Source organism: Parasteatoda tepidariorum, chromosome 7, assembly GCF_043381705.1.
Source record: "Parasteatoda tepidariorum isolate YZ-2023 chromosome 7, CAS_Ptep_4.0, whole genome shotgun sequence".
Taxonomy (NCBI): Eukaryota; Metazoa; Arthropoda; class Arachnida; order Araneae; family Theridiidae; genus Parasteatoda; species Parasteatoda tepidariorum.
The window spans coordinates 10,309,900-10,321,926 of record NC_092210.1 but is presented as its reverse complement, the minus strand read 5'-3'; the positions used below and the strand labels follow the sequence as shown (position 1 = coordinate 10,321,926).

The 12,027-nt window shown below is 30.3% G+C and overlaps 1 protein-coding gene across 1 annotated transcript in view; it reads left to right on the top strand.

Moving 5' to 3' along the window:
- Positions 1 to 370: 370 nt before the first annotated feature.
- LOC122270486 (degenerin unc-8-like) overlaps positions 371 to 12,027 on the top strand; it is a 27,064-nt gene continuing 15,407 nt past the window's right edge. The window contains exons 1-7 of the mRNA XM_043047969.1: positions 371 to 376; positions 1,495 to 1,622; positions 3,135 to 3,253; positions 5,228 to 5,388; positions 5,479 to 5,577; positions 8,850 to 8,946; positions 10,320 to 10,383. Of these exons, the coding sequence (XP_042903903.1) occupies positions 371 to 376; positions 1,495 to 1,622; positions 3,135 to 3,253; positions 5,228 to 5,388; positions 5,479 to 5,577; positions 8,850 to 8,946; positions 10,320 to 10,383 (674 nt within the window). The remainder of the gene's footprint in view (positions 377 to 1,494; positions 1,623 to 3,134; positions 3,254 to 5,227; positions 5,389 to 5,478; positions 5,578 to 8,849; positions 8,947 to 10,319; positions 10,384 to 12,027) is intronic.

The window sequence follows — 12,027 nt, the reverse complement described above, 5'->3', positions numbered from 1 at the left end:
CATCTGCGTCAAACGAATAATTGTTTTTTTAAGTCAGTAATTTCTGGGATACCCGGTACTAAATCACGCATATTAATACAAAATGTTTATACTTATATCAGCTTTGATTCATATTTCGGGAAATATTTAAATATTCTCAAGCATGCATTCTATCGAATTCGGTAAAGTTTAAGAATACTTTTTTTAAGAATATCTTTTATTAAAAGTTTTTTTTCCTCTGTTTAGATTCAGTCGAATGAAGTTCTGCGCCAAACGCAATGCATCATGTACATTTTTTGAGAACCCCAAAACTTTCTGCGAAAAATATCCCCTGTACTGCTTCAGTATTCGTGCAGTAGAAGGAACTCCTCGTAATTATACTGCAATAGAAATGGGAGTAAGTACGCATTAAGCATTTAAATTTCTTTAATGGATTCATGATACTTCGCTTTTAATAACATTCTTAAGTGGTGTTAAGAATGTTGCTCTAAAGCTTTTGTTTTTTATAAATCTTTGATTTTTTATTTGTAAACTTCTCGCTGGTTTGTTGATTTGTGGTGTTACAACTGTCGTCACAAAATCCTATTAAAGTCTATAAAACTTTAATTCTTTATTTGTAGGCAGTTACGCTGTTATACTGATTCGTGGTGTTACAGCTGTCGTCACAGATGCTTTAGGTTTATAAAATCTTAATTCTTTATTTATAAACTGTTTCACCGGTTTGCTAATTTGTAATGTTACAACTGTCGTCAAAATAGCTTTTAGTTTACAAAACTTCAATTCTTTACTTGTGAACTTTTCGCTGGTTTGTTGATTTGTGGTGTTACAAGTGTCGTCACAAAATCCTTAAGTTTATAAGACTTTGGTTCTTTATTTGTAAGCAGTTACGCTGCTATACTGGTTCGTTGTGTAACAACTGTCGTCACAGAAGCTTTAGGTTTATAAAATCTTTATTTATAAATTGTTTCACCGGTTTGCTAATTTGTAATGTTACAACTGTCGTCAAAATAGTTTTTTGCTTACAAAACTTAAATTCTTTATTTATAAACTGTTTCACCAGTTTACTGATTCAAAATACGCTTTTCCACTTACGTAAAAGATTCGCTGTTTCAACCATTCTCGCTGATTTTCCTCCATTCACCGCTTCGTCCTTTTACAGTATTCTTCATTGATTCGCTGATTCACGAACACGCTAATTCACCCATTGATAGATAGATTTTGCCCATTTATTAATTAGTTAAATTTACCGATTCGTTCATACATTAGTTCACGTCATTTCCATCACTTTAACTTTTATTCATCATTTAATTTTATAGCCTAGTCGTTTTTTAAAAAAAAATATTTATTCGAAACATTTAAAATCTAAACTTAGTTACTGTAAATACATGAAAGAATTTAGTTTTTTAAATAAAAAGCCTATTATCCTGTCTTTATATATTTAGAATTAAAAATAGTATATTCTTTAAAGAATAAGCAGTAAAAAAAAATTAATAAACAGTATGAACCCATTTGCAGGTACCAAAAAGGGAGGAATACGATCAGGTGACAGACTCGAGATCTTGGTTCGAAGCTGTTGAGTTTTTTCCGAAAATGGATATTGATTGCGAGATGGCATACGGTAGTCGCAGTGCAAAGGGTTGCAGGTAAGAAATAAGTAATGTGTATTAACACGTTGAATGCCATGGAGGCATTCAACGGAAATATAGTGATTAAAATAGTTGGTCGAAGGCATCATTCATATACATTGGTATCCCCAGGATGCCAAAAATCAGTAGAATATTTCCTAAAAACTATTGCGGAGATGATTTTAAAAAAATACTATGGCAAATGTGACAAAAATTTAAACATGTAGTGTATAACTTTCTAGTTTATAACTCTTTAAATAAGCCTTTTTAATCATTAGAATGCACTTCAATAACATAAATGCACAGTATAATCAAATTGCGTATAATTTAAAAACACAGTAAGTTATTTTCATGTGCTTTTAAATTATTTTATCATTACCAAATACTTATAAATTTGTAACAATGTTTTTATTCAATGGACCCTTATTTTAAATGGCACATATAATATCACCTAACCATAGCCAAGTATCTGGCCTCGTTTTACAGGGAGCTATATCTTAACGGCCAAGGTGGGTATTCCATGTCATTTTTTCTCTTGTTAGGTGACTTGGTCTATGCCTCTGAGCTTAAACACCTCTCTCAAAACTTTAACAACACAATCTGCTAATAGACTTTCAGTCGTAACGGACTTAATCTGCACGCCGGTTGTGTATCACGCTGCCGAGCTAGAGATGAATGAGGCAAGCTGGAGAGCTAGGGATCGAATTTACGACCCCTAGCTCTCCACCTGCGAAGGTTTTTAATGATAAATGACACATGTTTCCTTGTAGCCCTTACAAAACCATACTTTGCTTCGTTTAAGGTCTCAATTTAATTCTTATTTCAATTTTTTTAATCAAGTAACGCATTTCTGTAACTATTTCTTTTCTTGTAATAGTTCAGTGCCATCACGACTCTTTTTTTTAATTATGTAAAAATAAAAAAACTTAATTTCAAATGTAAAAAGGTTTAAATACCCCAGCTATAGTCCTCGCAAATAGAATAGGTGTCTCAAGATTACACGATTTCCTCATTCTCCTCATTTTTACCTTTCTGTTACCATGGTTTCGGTAAATATGACTTTTCAACCTCTCCAGTTTGCTGCAACAGCCCGTTTCGGCCAAGTAGGGAGGGGAGTCATGGAGGTTATTGCTTCACAACTTCACGACCAACAGCATGATTGTGGCAATATGGTCAGCAGGGTGCACAGACTGCCTTTACTTCCCAAACAACCTGGCCCATCTATCTGAAATTGAGCCGCCATTTGGGATACAAAGATGTAATACTATAGGGGAGAAATAGCAAAAACTTGCCAATACCATGGTAGAGGAGATTTAAAAAAAAATTATGTAAAAACCTTGAAACATGAGGAAAACAAAGTATTTCTTTTTTACAATTTTTCAGATTTCAAATAGGAATTTCTGAATATTGTGAGAGCGGCAAAAAATATATTCAAATATTTTTGATCTGTTACATGAACACTCATTTACATTTGATGCATATTTTTATTTTGAATAACATTCACGTTAAGATGATTTCAATTACTTACAGTGACAGTTTAACCGGGACACCTTTTACTGATGTTGAAAATTATCCCAATATCTGCATCACCATTGCTTCAGCTAAAGAAAAACCGGATTTTGAAGAAGAAATTTACGCGAATTCGTTAAGTATGTCTTCAAAATATTTTATGAACGTTTCTTTTTTATTATTATTTTTTCATTTACGAATGAATCCATGGCATAACCTAGCTTTAAAATATCTCTTAATGTTCATATTTTTTAAAATTTAGCTTTTTCTTTTTTCATTCTAACGTTATCCAGTCTCTCAAATGCGACATTTTTTGTGTTGAAAATTTAATAATCAGGGCCACCTTCACTTTTAAAATGCTAAAATAAGTATGTAAAAACCGGCGCAAATAAGCTTTCTTTCAGTGATGGTCATAAAATATAAAATAAACCTTGAGAGACAGAATTCATCCTCAATTTGAGAACGCTTTCTGTTCTTAATATGACAATAATGATTCAACCTCGATTTCAGAAGGTTTTTTTTAGCCTAGTTTTGAAAAGACAGATTCGCTCTTTATATAAAAGGGTTGTTTATTCAAGCTTAATGAGAAACTCAAAACGAGTATGCTAGCATAGTTAAATTTAACACTGTTTCAAGCTTGTATGGTTTATCTGCTAATCATTTGAAAACCTTGTTGCTGACATTAAAATGAAGATTGCACTGCTGTCTGAGATGTATGCGAGGACTTTTTTTAAGCAATGCAGAAGCTTTAAGAAAGAAATGAATCTATTTTACAAAATTAGATTGAACATGAAAAGAAAATGTCAAAAAAAAATTTTTAAGAACCTAGTATCAATTTTAAAAAAAATTTTGAAAAAAATATTTGAAAATGAATAAATTATTAGACATGTCAATCATTTTTATGCAATTTGCTTTTGTGCATGTAGGAGTGGGATTTATAAAATTTCGATCACTTACAAAATTTTGAGGTTAGAATGCTAGAATGCTCCACATTTCAGCTAGAGTTCTGTGATGGATAGCAATACAATTTTCAAAATTGATCTCATAAGTTCCAGCAAAATTTATGGCCTTTTCATTGCAATAGCTATTTCAAAAATTTTCCAAGCAGCTAAAAAGCAGAGTCTGGTGGCCCAGGAAAAAGAGCGCGTGTTTCCCAATGTGATGACACAGAAGCGAATTCCACCGTGGGCTGGTCGATACATATTCTGCTCCCAGCTTTCCCCGACCACAGTGCTAACGTACAATATTTTCAGTGATCCCCTTGCCGTGGAGCTAACCGTGGGGGGTTTTGTGGTTTTCCCTTCCATGACTTTGACGCAAATGCTAGTGATGCCATCAAACAATTTTCCATGGTCGTAACAATGCAGTCCTTGTCTGAGTTGAGTTCAAAATTACAAGGGCGTGGAGTTGAATATTGATAGCCGTAAACCCAAAAATGGGTATGCTGTTCAACGCCTCAATTATACAATAGAGCCAAAAAAGTTGGCCGGAAGGTTGATGTTTGTAAGCCTGTTCTGGCTCAATAGCCGTAATTTTTAGATTCTTGATTTAAAAGAACAAATTCATTTTTCAACTGGTCGATAAGCCTCATTTCATATCGTTAAGGGTAACAGAATAAACATTAAATGTTACCTCACTTGTCTAGTTAGCAACTACGCAGCAATGTCAAAAATTTAAATAAGTTTAAGTTAGAAATAGACTGCATTTCTAGATTTCTTACTGCTTCGTATATGGTTTCTTTAGTTTCAGCCTGATAGAGTACATAAGGCGTTACATTTTTTATACAGCAGTGCCAGATGTGAAAATTGATACAATCTAACCATTTCTAAACATATCTCAAATATTCTTTTTGAACATAAAACCTTTATAACTTCCAAACTATTGGACTTATTTCCCCAAATTGATTTCAATCGATTCAACGGAAAAAGATACACAGAGAAAAAAAAACCTCATTTGTCTCAACAGTGATATTTCAGTATTTACCTTTATACCACAAAAACCTAAACTTTTTACCACTAACGAAGAGGAGGGTACTTAATAATCTTTTGCTGATAGAGTTTTGTGTTTTGGATGGCCGGGTTAAACTCTGTTCTTACCCATTTTTCTTTCCTTAGAAATATACTTGATCATTGATACTAAACCCGAAGACTACTTCTTTACATTTGATCCAGTTATTGTGCATGCAGTTGTTCATAACAGAATGCAGTTAGTAAACCCATTTGTAGAGGGATACGTTATGGAAGGAGGAAAGCAATACAATGGTGATGTTTCACTGGTAATCACTGATTTTATTCAATATTAGTTGACATTAAACTAGAAAATTATTTCATAAAAAACAAATTCTTTTTGCTACTTTCTGCTTCAGAATGAAATTATAAGAATTAAACCACCTTACAGCACCAACTGCTACGACTATGTTTCTTCATGGAGAGCAAAAAATGGGACTGGACCTCTTACACAATCAGTAAGTTAAGTTAGCTCATAAATCCACTGTCTGATTACCTTGAACTGGAATTAACTTTAAACTATATAAAAGTACTATCTTGTGATTTAGAGAGAATAAATAACTTATGTATTTTAATTTTAGTACTATTTCGTGATTTAAAGTCTACAAATAACTTACGTATTTCAAATTTAAACTGTATCAAATTACTATCGCGTGTTTTTAGGTGAACAACTCGTGTATTTTTATGACAGTACAATCTCGTGATTTAAAGTGAACAAATAACTTGTCTATTTTAATTTTAAACGATATGAAAGTACTATTTCGTGATATAATGTGAACAACTTCTGTATTTTAATTTCAAACTATGCTCGTGATTTATAGTAAACAAATAACTTACGTAATTTTTTTGTAAAATTTTTTAAAAACAATTAATTTAGCTTTATATATTTTTTTTTGTATATTTTGTGATTCCAAAACAACCCAGTCATCAGTGTAAGATTGATTTTAATGTCAGTAACAACATTTATCACAAAACCCAACAAAGTTTATAAATTATTAGAAAATGAACCACGCAAATTTGAAACAATGTTTAATTCAACTATGCTTGTTTGCGTGGTATGAGATTCGCATTAAGCTTGCATAAGCAGCCCCTTTATTTCGGGTTTGAGCCTGCCCTTACAAAACAAGGGTAGAGAAACTTTCTGATATCAAGGATGAATCATCATTTGCAAATCAAGAATAGAAAACGTTCTCAAACCTAGAATAAATTCACCTCCTGAAGGTTTATTTTAGATTTTATGACCATCACTGAAAGTAGGATTACTTGAGTTAACACTGTAAAAGTGAAGATTGGTCAGATCATTAAGTTTTTAACACAAATAAGAACCTGGACAAAGATAGGACTTTCCTATTTTGTGAAGTTTTTATCATACCTTTATTTGATCTTTAAGAAAACAAACTTCGCATACTAATATTTCAATTATGTTTAAAAAAGGATAAATTACTCAACATTTTTATGACAACCAAAAATGAAAAATACAAAGTTTGCATTTCGGTTGCCTACCATCTGGGAATGTATAGCTGAAATAACATTTCAAACATTACAAAAATTGGATCACAAAGGCTTTTTTATTTTACAATTACAATTTAAAATTACAGGAATGTTTTTGTTGCTTTTTTATTAACGTGTGTTTTTTTATGTGTTTTTTTATTAACGTTGATCTTTATGACAGGAAAACCTTTGAAAACAACCTTAATATTAGTATTTAGATCTTGGAACATCTTATTAAATTTATCTTTTTTGTTCTTTTTTTGCTCTTTTTTTTAAAAAAAAAAGAAATAAGAAGAAGAAAAAAAGAACTATAATTCGTGATAATCACATTACGAACATAAATGCGTAATGTGATATCGTCCATTAAAATAAATAACTTGGATCATCTTATTAAATTTATCTTTTTAGTTCTTTTTTTTGTTCTTTTTCTAAAAAAAGAGCAATAGTTCTTTTTCTAAAAAAAACGAACAATAATTTGTTATAAACACATTACGAACTTAAATTCGTTATGTGATATCGTCCATTTGCATAAATCACTTGGAACATCTTATTAAATTTATCTTTTTTGTTCTTTTTTTGTTCTTTTTCTAAGAAAAAGAACAATAATTTGTAATAAACACATACGAACGTAAATTCGTAATTTGATATCGTCCATTTGTATAAATCACTTGGAACATCTTATTAAATTTATCTTTTTGTTCTTTTTCTAAAAACAAGAACAATAGTTCTTTTTTTAAGAAAAAGAACAATAATTTGCAATAAACACAGTACGAACATAAATTCGTAATGTGATATCGTCCATTTGTCCATTTGCATAAATCACTTGGAACATCTTATTGAATTTATCTTTCTTGAAAAGATTTAAAGAGTCAATAGTTGTTCTCACAAGGTTGCCACTTGACCTAAAAACTTATAATCGTTGTAATAAACTTACTCTATAAGCACTTTAAAACTCACTTTTTTTTAATGATAAATCTGAATACAGCATCGCCGAAGAAGTTACATGTGTCATGATCCCGACCCGAAGACCGGGACTTAGCCCATAATGATTTGCGTAGTGTTTTAATAAGTAAGGAAAAGTAAGAACGAAATTCCTTGTTTAGTTGCTAAATTTGATACAAAATGGCTCATATTTTTCTACTTCCATTTTCTTAAACATGTGCATTTGTGCCTAGAATAAAATCGAGAAAATATTTTCCAATTTTGAAACACTTCCATCTCCTATTTGATCCTATCGCTAGTGTGAGGCCAACTAAAACGTCATTATAGACCTAAGTGACCATTTTACCTAAGTGAAAATACTTTTTAAAAAAACTTTAAGAAATAATTCCTAATCCTTTCAGGATGAAGGGTTTGAAACTGCAATAATATTTTTGCTATATTTAAAAAAAGATTATTAATACAAACATTTTCGTGAGAATAATTCCAACACAAGGTTACCGTAAGGTTTTGGGTATAAGTTTTATAGTTTTTACGCAGCAAAGCAAAATGTAACGTAAAGTTGTTCACCCAAAACAGTGGCCGCGCTTATGGTTTTTATCGACACAGATAGTGTATTAGTAAAAAATATTTTTATTTACATTCATTTTCTGCATTTAATGACAATTTTATAAAAATAATTAGTATTAAGAAAAGGAAATTTAGCTTTACAATCAAATTCTTCAAGCATTAAATATACTATTTTGGATATACATTTACATCTTATATATTAGTTTTGATTATTTGTAGAATGATTTACTAATTTTTCATCACCTTTTTTATATAAAGAAAGAAAAATATTTAGAACGTAAAGAAACTTCCATAAATTTTCTTCCACAGGAAAAAGAACTGTTAAAGGGAAATTCGTAATATATGACGTCAGAATCGTTGCACATAAATGATTTCAAATGATTCACATGAATGGTTTTGGATGGTGCACATCGATAGTTTTAGAAGGCGCACGTAAATGGGTTTACATGGTGCACATAGATGGTTTCATCGCATTTTCTGTATATTTTTCGACACATATCCATAATGTCGAATTATGTCTTACAGTTTTTTGCGCAATGGTAACGCAAAATTGACAATCCAAAACAGCGGCATTGGCAACAGTTGCGATTTTTTAACCTGGTGAAAAATATGCTTCTAAATTTTGTAAAGTGCTAATATAACGTATTAAAAGAATGCTTCTTAAACACTAATTGAGTAAATTTAATACTACATTTTCAGAATGAATTAACTATTGTTTTAAATTTTAAAGGAGTGTATTGAACATTGTAAATTGACCACTGTCAGATCGTTGGACAAATGTGTTGGAGCCAACGTTTTCTATTCTCATACAGAAGAGCTTTGTGAATGTAAGTATTAATACATAAATAAGTAAATTGTTCTTGATTTTTAAGTTATTTGTTATAAGTTATTTGTTCTTGATTTTTAGAGCAAACATCACTCTGAAGTTTTACTTATTAATGCATATATGATAATTATGTACCGTCTTATCGTCTAAATATTTAAGCATAACAAATGCTCTTAACTTTGAAACTGTTAGTTTTATTGTTTATTTTTATCGCTACTTTTATCGCCTTATGAAATCGATTTATCGTCTTTATTATTATTAATTAAGCATAACATGTTCATAACTCCTAAACTGATAGTTTTATCCTTCAGTTTTATAATTACTTATCGATTTATCGACTTATCGTCTAAAAATTAAGCAAAATATGCTGATAACTTTGAAACTGCTAGATTTGTTGTTTAGTTTTATCGTTACTTTTATCGCATTTATTATTATTAATTAAGCATAACATGTTCATGACTTTGAAACTTGTAGATTTATAGTTTAGTTTTTTTCGTTACTTTCATAGATCAATAGGTTAAATATTTAAGCCTAACATGCTCATAACTTCGAAACTGTTAGTTTTATTGTTTATTTCTTTCGTTACTTTTACCGATTTATCACCTTTATTACTATTCATTACGCATAACATATTCATAACTTCAAGACTAGTAGTTGTATTGTTTGGTTTTATAATTACTTTTATCGATTGTATTTTATAATTACTTTCATCCTTATTGTCTAAATATTTAAGCATAACATGCTCATAACTTCGAAACTGTTAAATTCGCTGCATCTGTAACATCTAGCAGCTCAGGGAGGCATTAACTTTGGGTGGTTTTAACCTATGTAAAAAATGGTGTTGTATTGAAATCTGAACAATAGTCCTTTCAACATTAGTAAAAAGGACAAGCATAAAATCATCAGTGAATATTCTCTTGTCAGAAAATACTAAAAAAATACGAATTTTTTTCAGTATTTAAAAATTAAAATATCATAATACATCATATTAAAAAAAGTCGCTCCACAGAGGTTTATTATTTTAGAGTTAGAGGATATCACAACATGGAATGGAGAACAACATCAAATTCAACGGTACCACAAAATATTTTTGTAGTAGAGGGAGTTATTGTTATATCAGCAATCTTTGTAACGAAAGTTTATTGCAATATCAATGGAAGTGCTTTCAACTGACGTTATCTTATCGATAAAAAAACTAGCGTGCCGTATAAATAGATATATATATATTTTTATTAATTATTATCATTTATTTAAAACAAAGTCTTTCTATAAAATTATTCACGGGATCTTTCTCTTTAATTGTTGTTAAAGCTGAATAGAGATTGTAATCCTCGAACAAGTATAGATTGATTAAACGTACTTTAAATATTGCAGATGAAATTACGGCTACAGATGAGATTATCAAAAACTGTACAAAGAAATGCCAGCCTGCCTGCTAGTAAGTATTTCCTAAATCTTCATTATTGATATGCAAAATAATGTACAAAAATGTTTACAGGAGTACAGGTTTTATGATTATTTTTATATGATTTTTATATAATCTTTGTGCAAAAAACGATTATTAATTACGATTCCTTAGGATTATACTTCAGTTGACAGCAACCAATCAGGAATAAAAAAAATCATCATTAATTAAACCTGAATATACAGAGACATATATATACAGAGACAGAGAGAGAAAACGTTGAAAGGAATATATATATTTTTTAAAGGAGAAATAATTTAAAAAATAACAAAATAAAGTATTTAAAAAATTTTTAAAAAAATGAAAAATTGAAAAATTAAAAAAAGGAAAACAAAATAAAAAAAGATATAATCTCGTCATCACCTCACACGATTATGTCCTCAAAAAAGTGCTTTATAATAGTATATTAAAATAGTCAAACCAAAACACATCAATACATTAATATGAAAAGCGCCAAAAAATTTTAAACGAAAAAAGAACAAATTAAGCAAAAAATGCAAAACAAAACATATAAAACAAAAAATATATAATAAAAATTCAAGAAAATACGGAATAAAAAACAAAATGTGAAATATAAATCGAGTAGCAAATTCATATGTACTTTCCCGTACTGGCATCTTTCAAAAATAATTTCAAATATTTTTCTAACAGGTTAGCCATATTTACAAAATATGAATATAGAAGCATAAATAGAGGAAGATGAGGTCATTTTATGGAACGTTCTTGCTAAGTACAAATGCGCGTTTTATTTCTTAGTTGCCTTGGATTGGCTCCAAAACTGGATGTGTGCAAGGTAATAATATCATACTGGATAATTTAAAAGCCATAATTAATAAGGTTTGAGCCGTGGTTCCTCAGGCGATAGAACATTCGCCTCCCAGTGAGGTGAACCGAGTTCGAATTCCAGCGATGGCTGGCTCACACCACAGTGCTCATGAAAGACATACTCAGTGGTAGACAAATCATGGGTTAGAATCCTCTTGCATGAAGCTAACCGTGGGAGATTTTCGAGGTTTTCCTCTCTATGTAACGCAAATGCGAGTTAGTTCCATTAAAAAGTCCAAAACGAAGGCAAATTCCTCCCAGCACTTCCCCCTCGTCTTCTGAATTTGGTTCAAATTAGAAGGCTGCGAAATTGAACATTAGTAGTCGTACACTCGAAATCTGGTCGGCTGTTCAACGAAGGTTACAAAATAAAGTGAAAATAATAAAGTTGAATTTTAATATAAAATTTTAATATTGATGAAAACCAGATAAACTTAACGGTGATTCGTACTAGTCAAAATTTACACCACAATCCTCACTTCTGATCCCTTTTAAAGAGCCATAAAGAAAGTCTGTGTGAATTATTTTGGTTTCTTATTAGCATATTTTGTTCCAATTAAAACAGTACAAGTTACCGCAGCGGTTGTACCCATTACGAAAACTGATTAGGAATCATTGAAACCAATAAGAGTGAAACGTTCTTTTTACGGTTCCTCAAAATGAAAAAATACTTTATTCCATTAATTTTGCTTTTTTTTAATTACGCGTTTTTTTTATTTCACTTACTATTTATTTTAAATTATTTAATTTCATAAGTGCACTTTTCAAAAACGTAACGTAATATATATATAT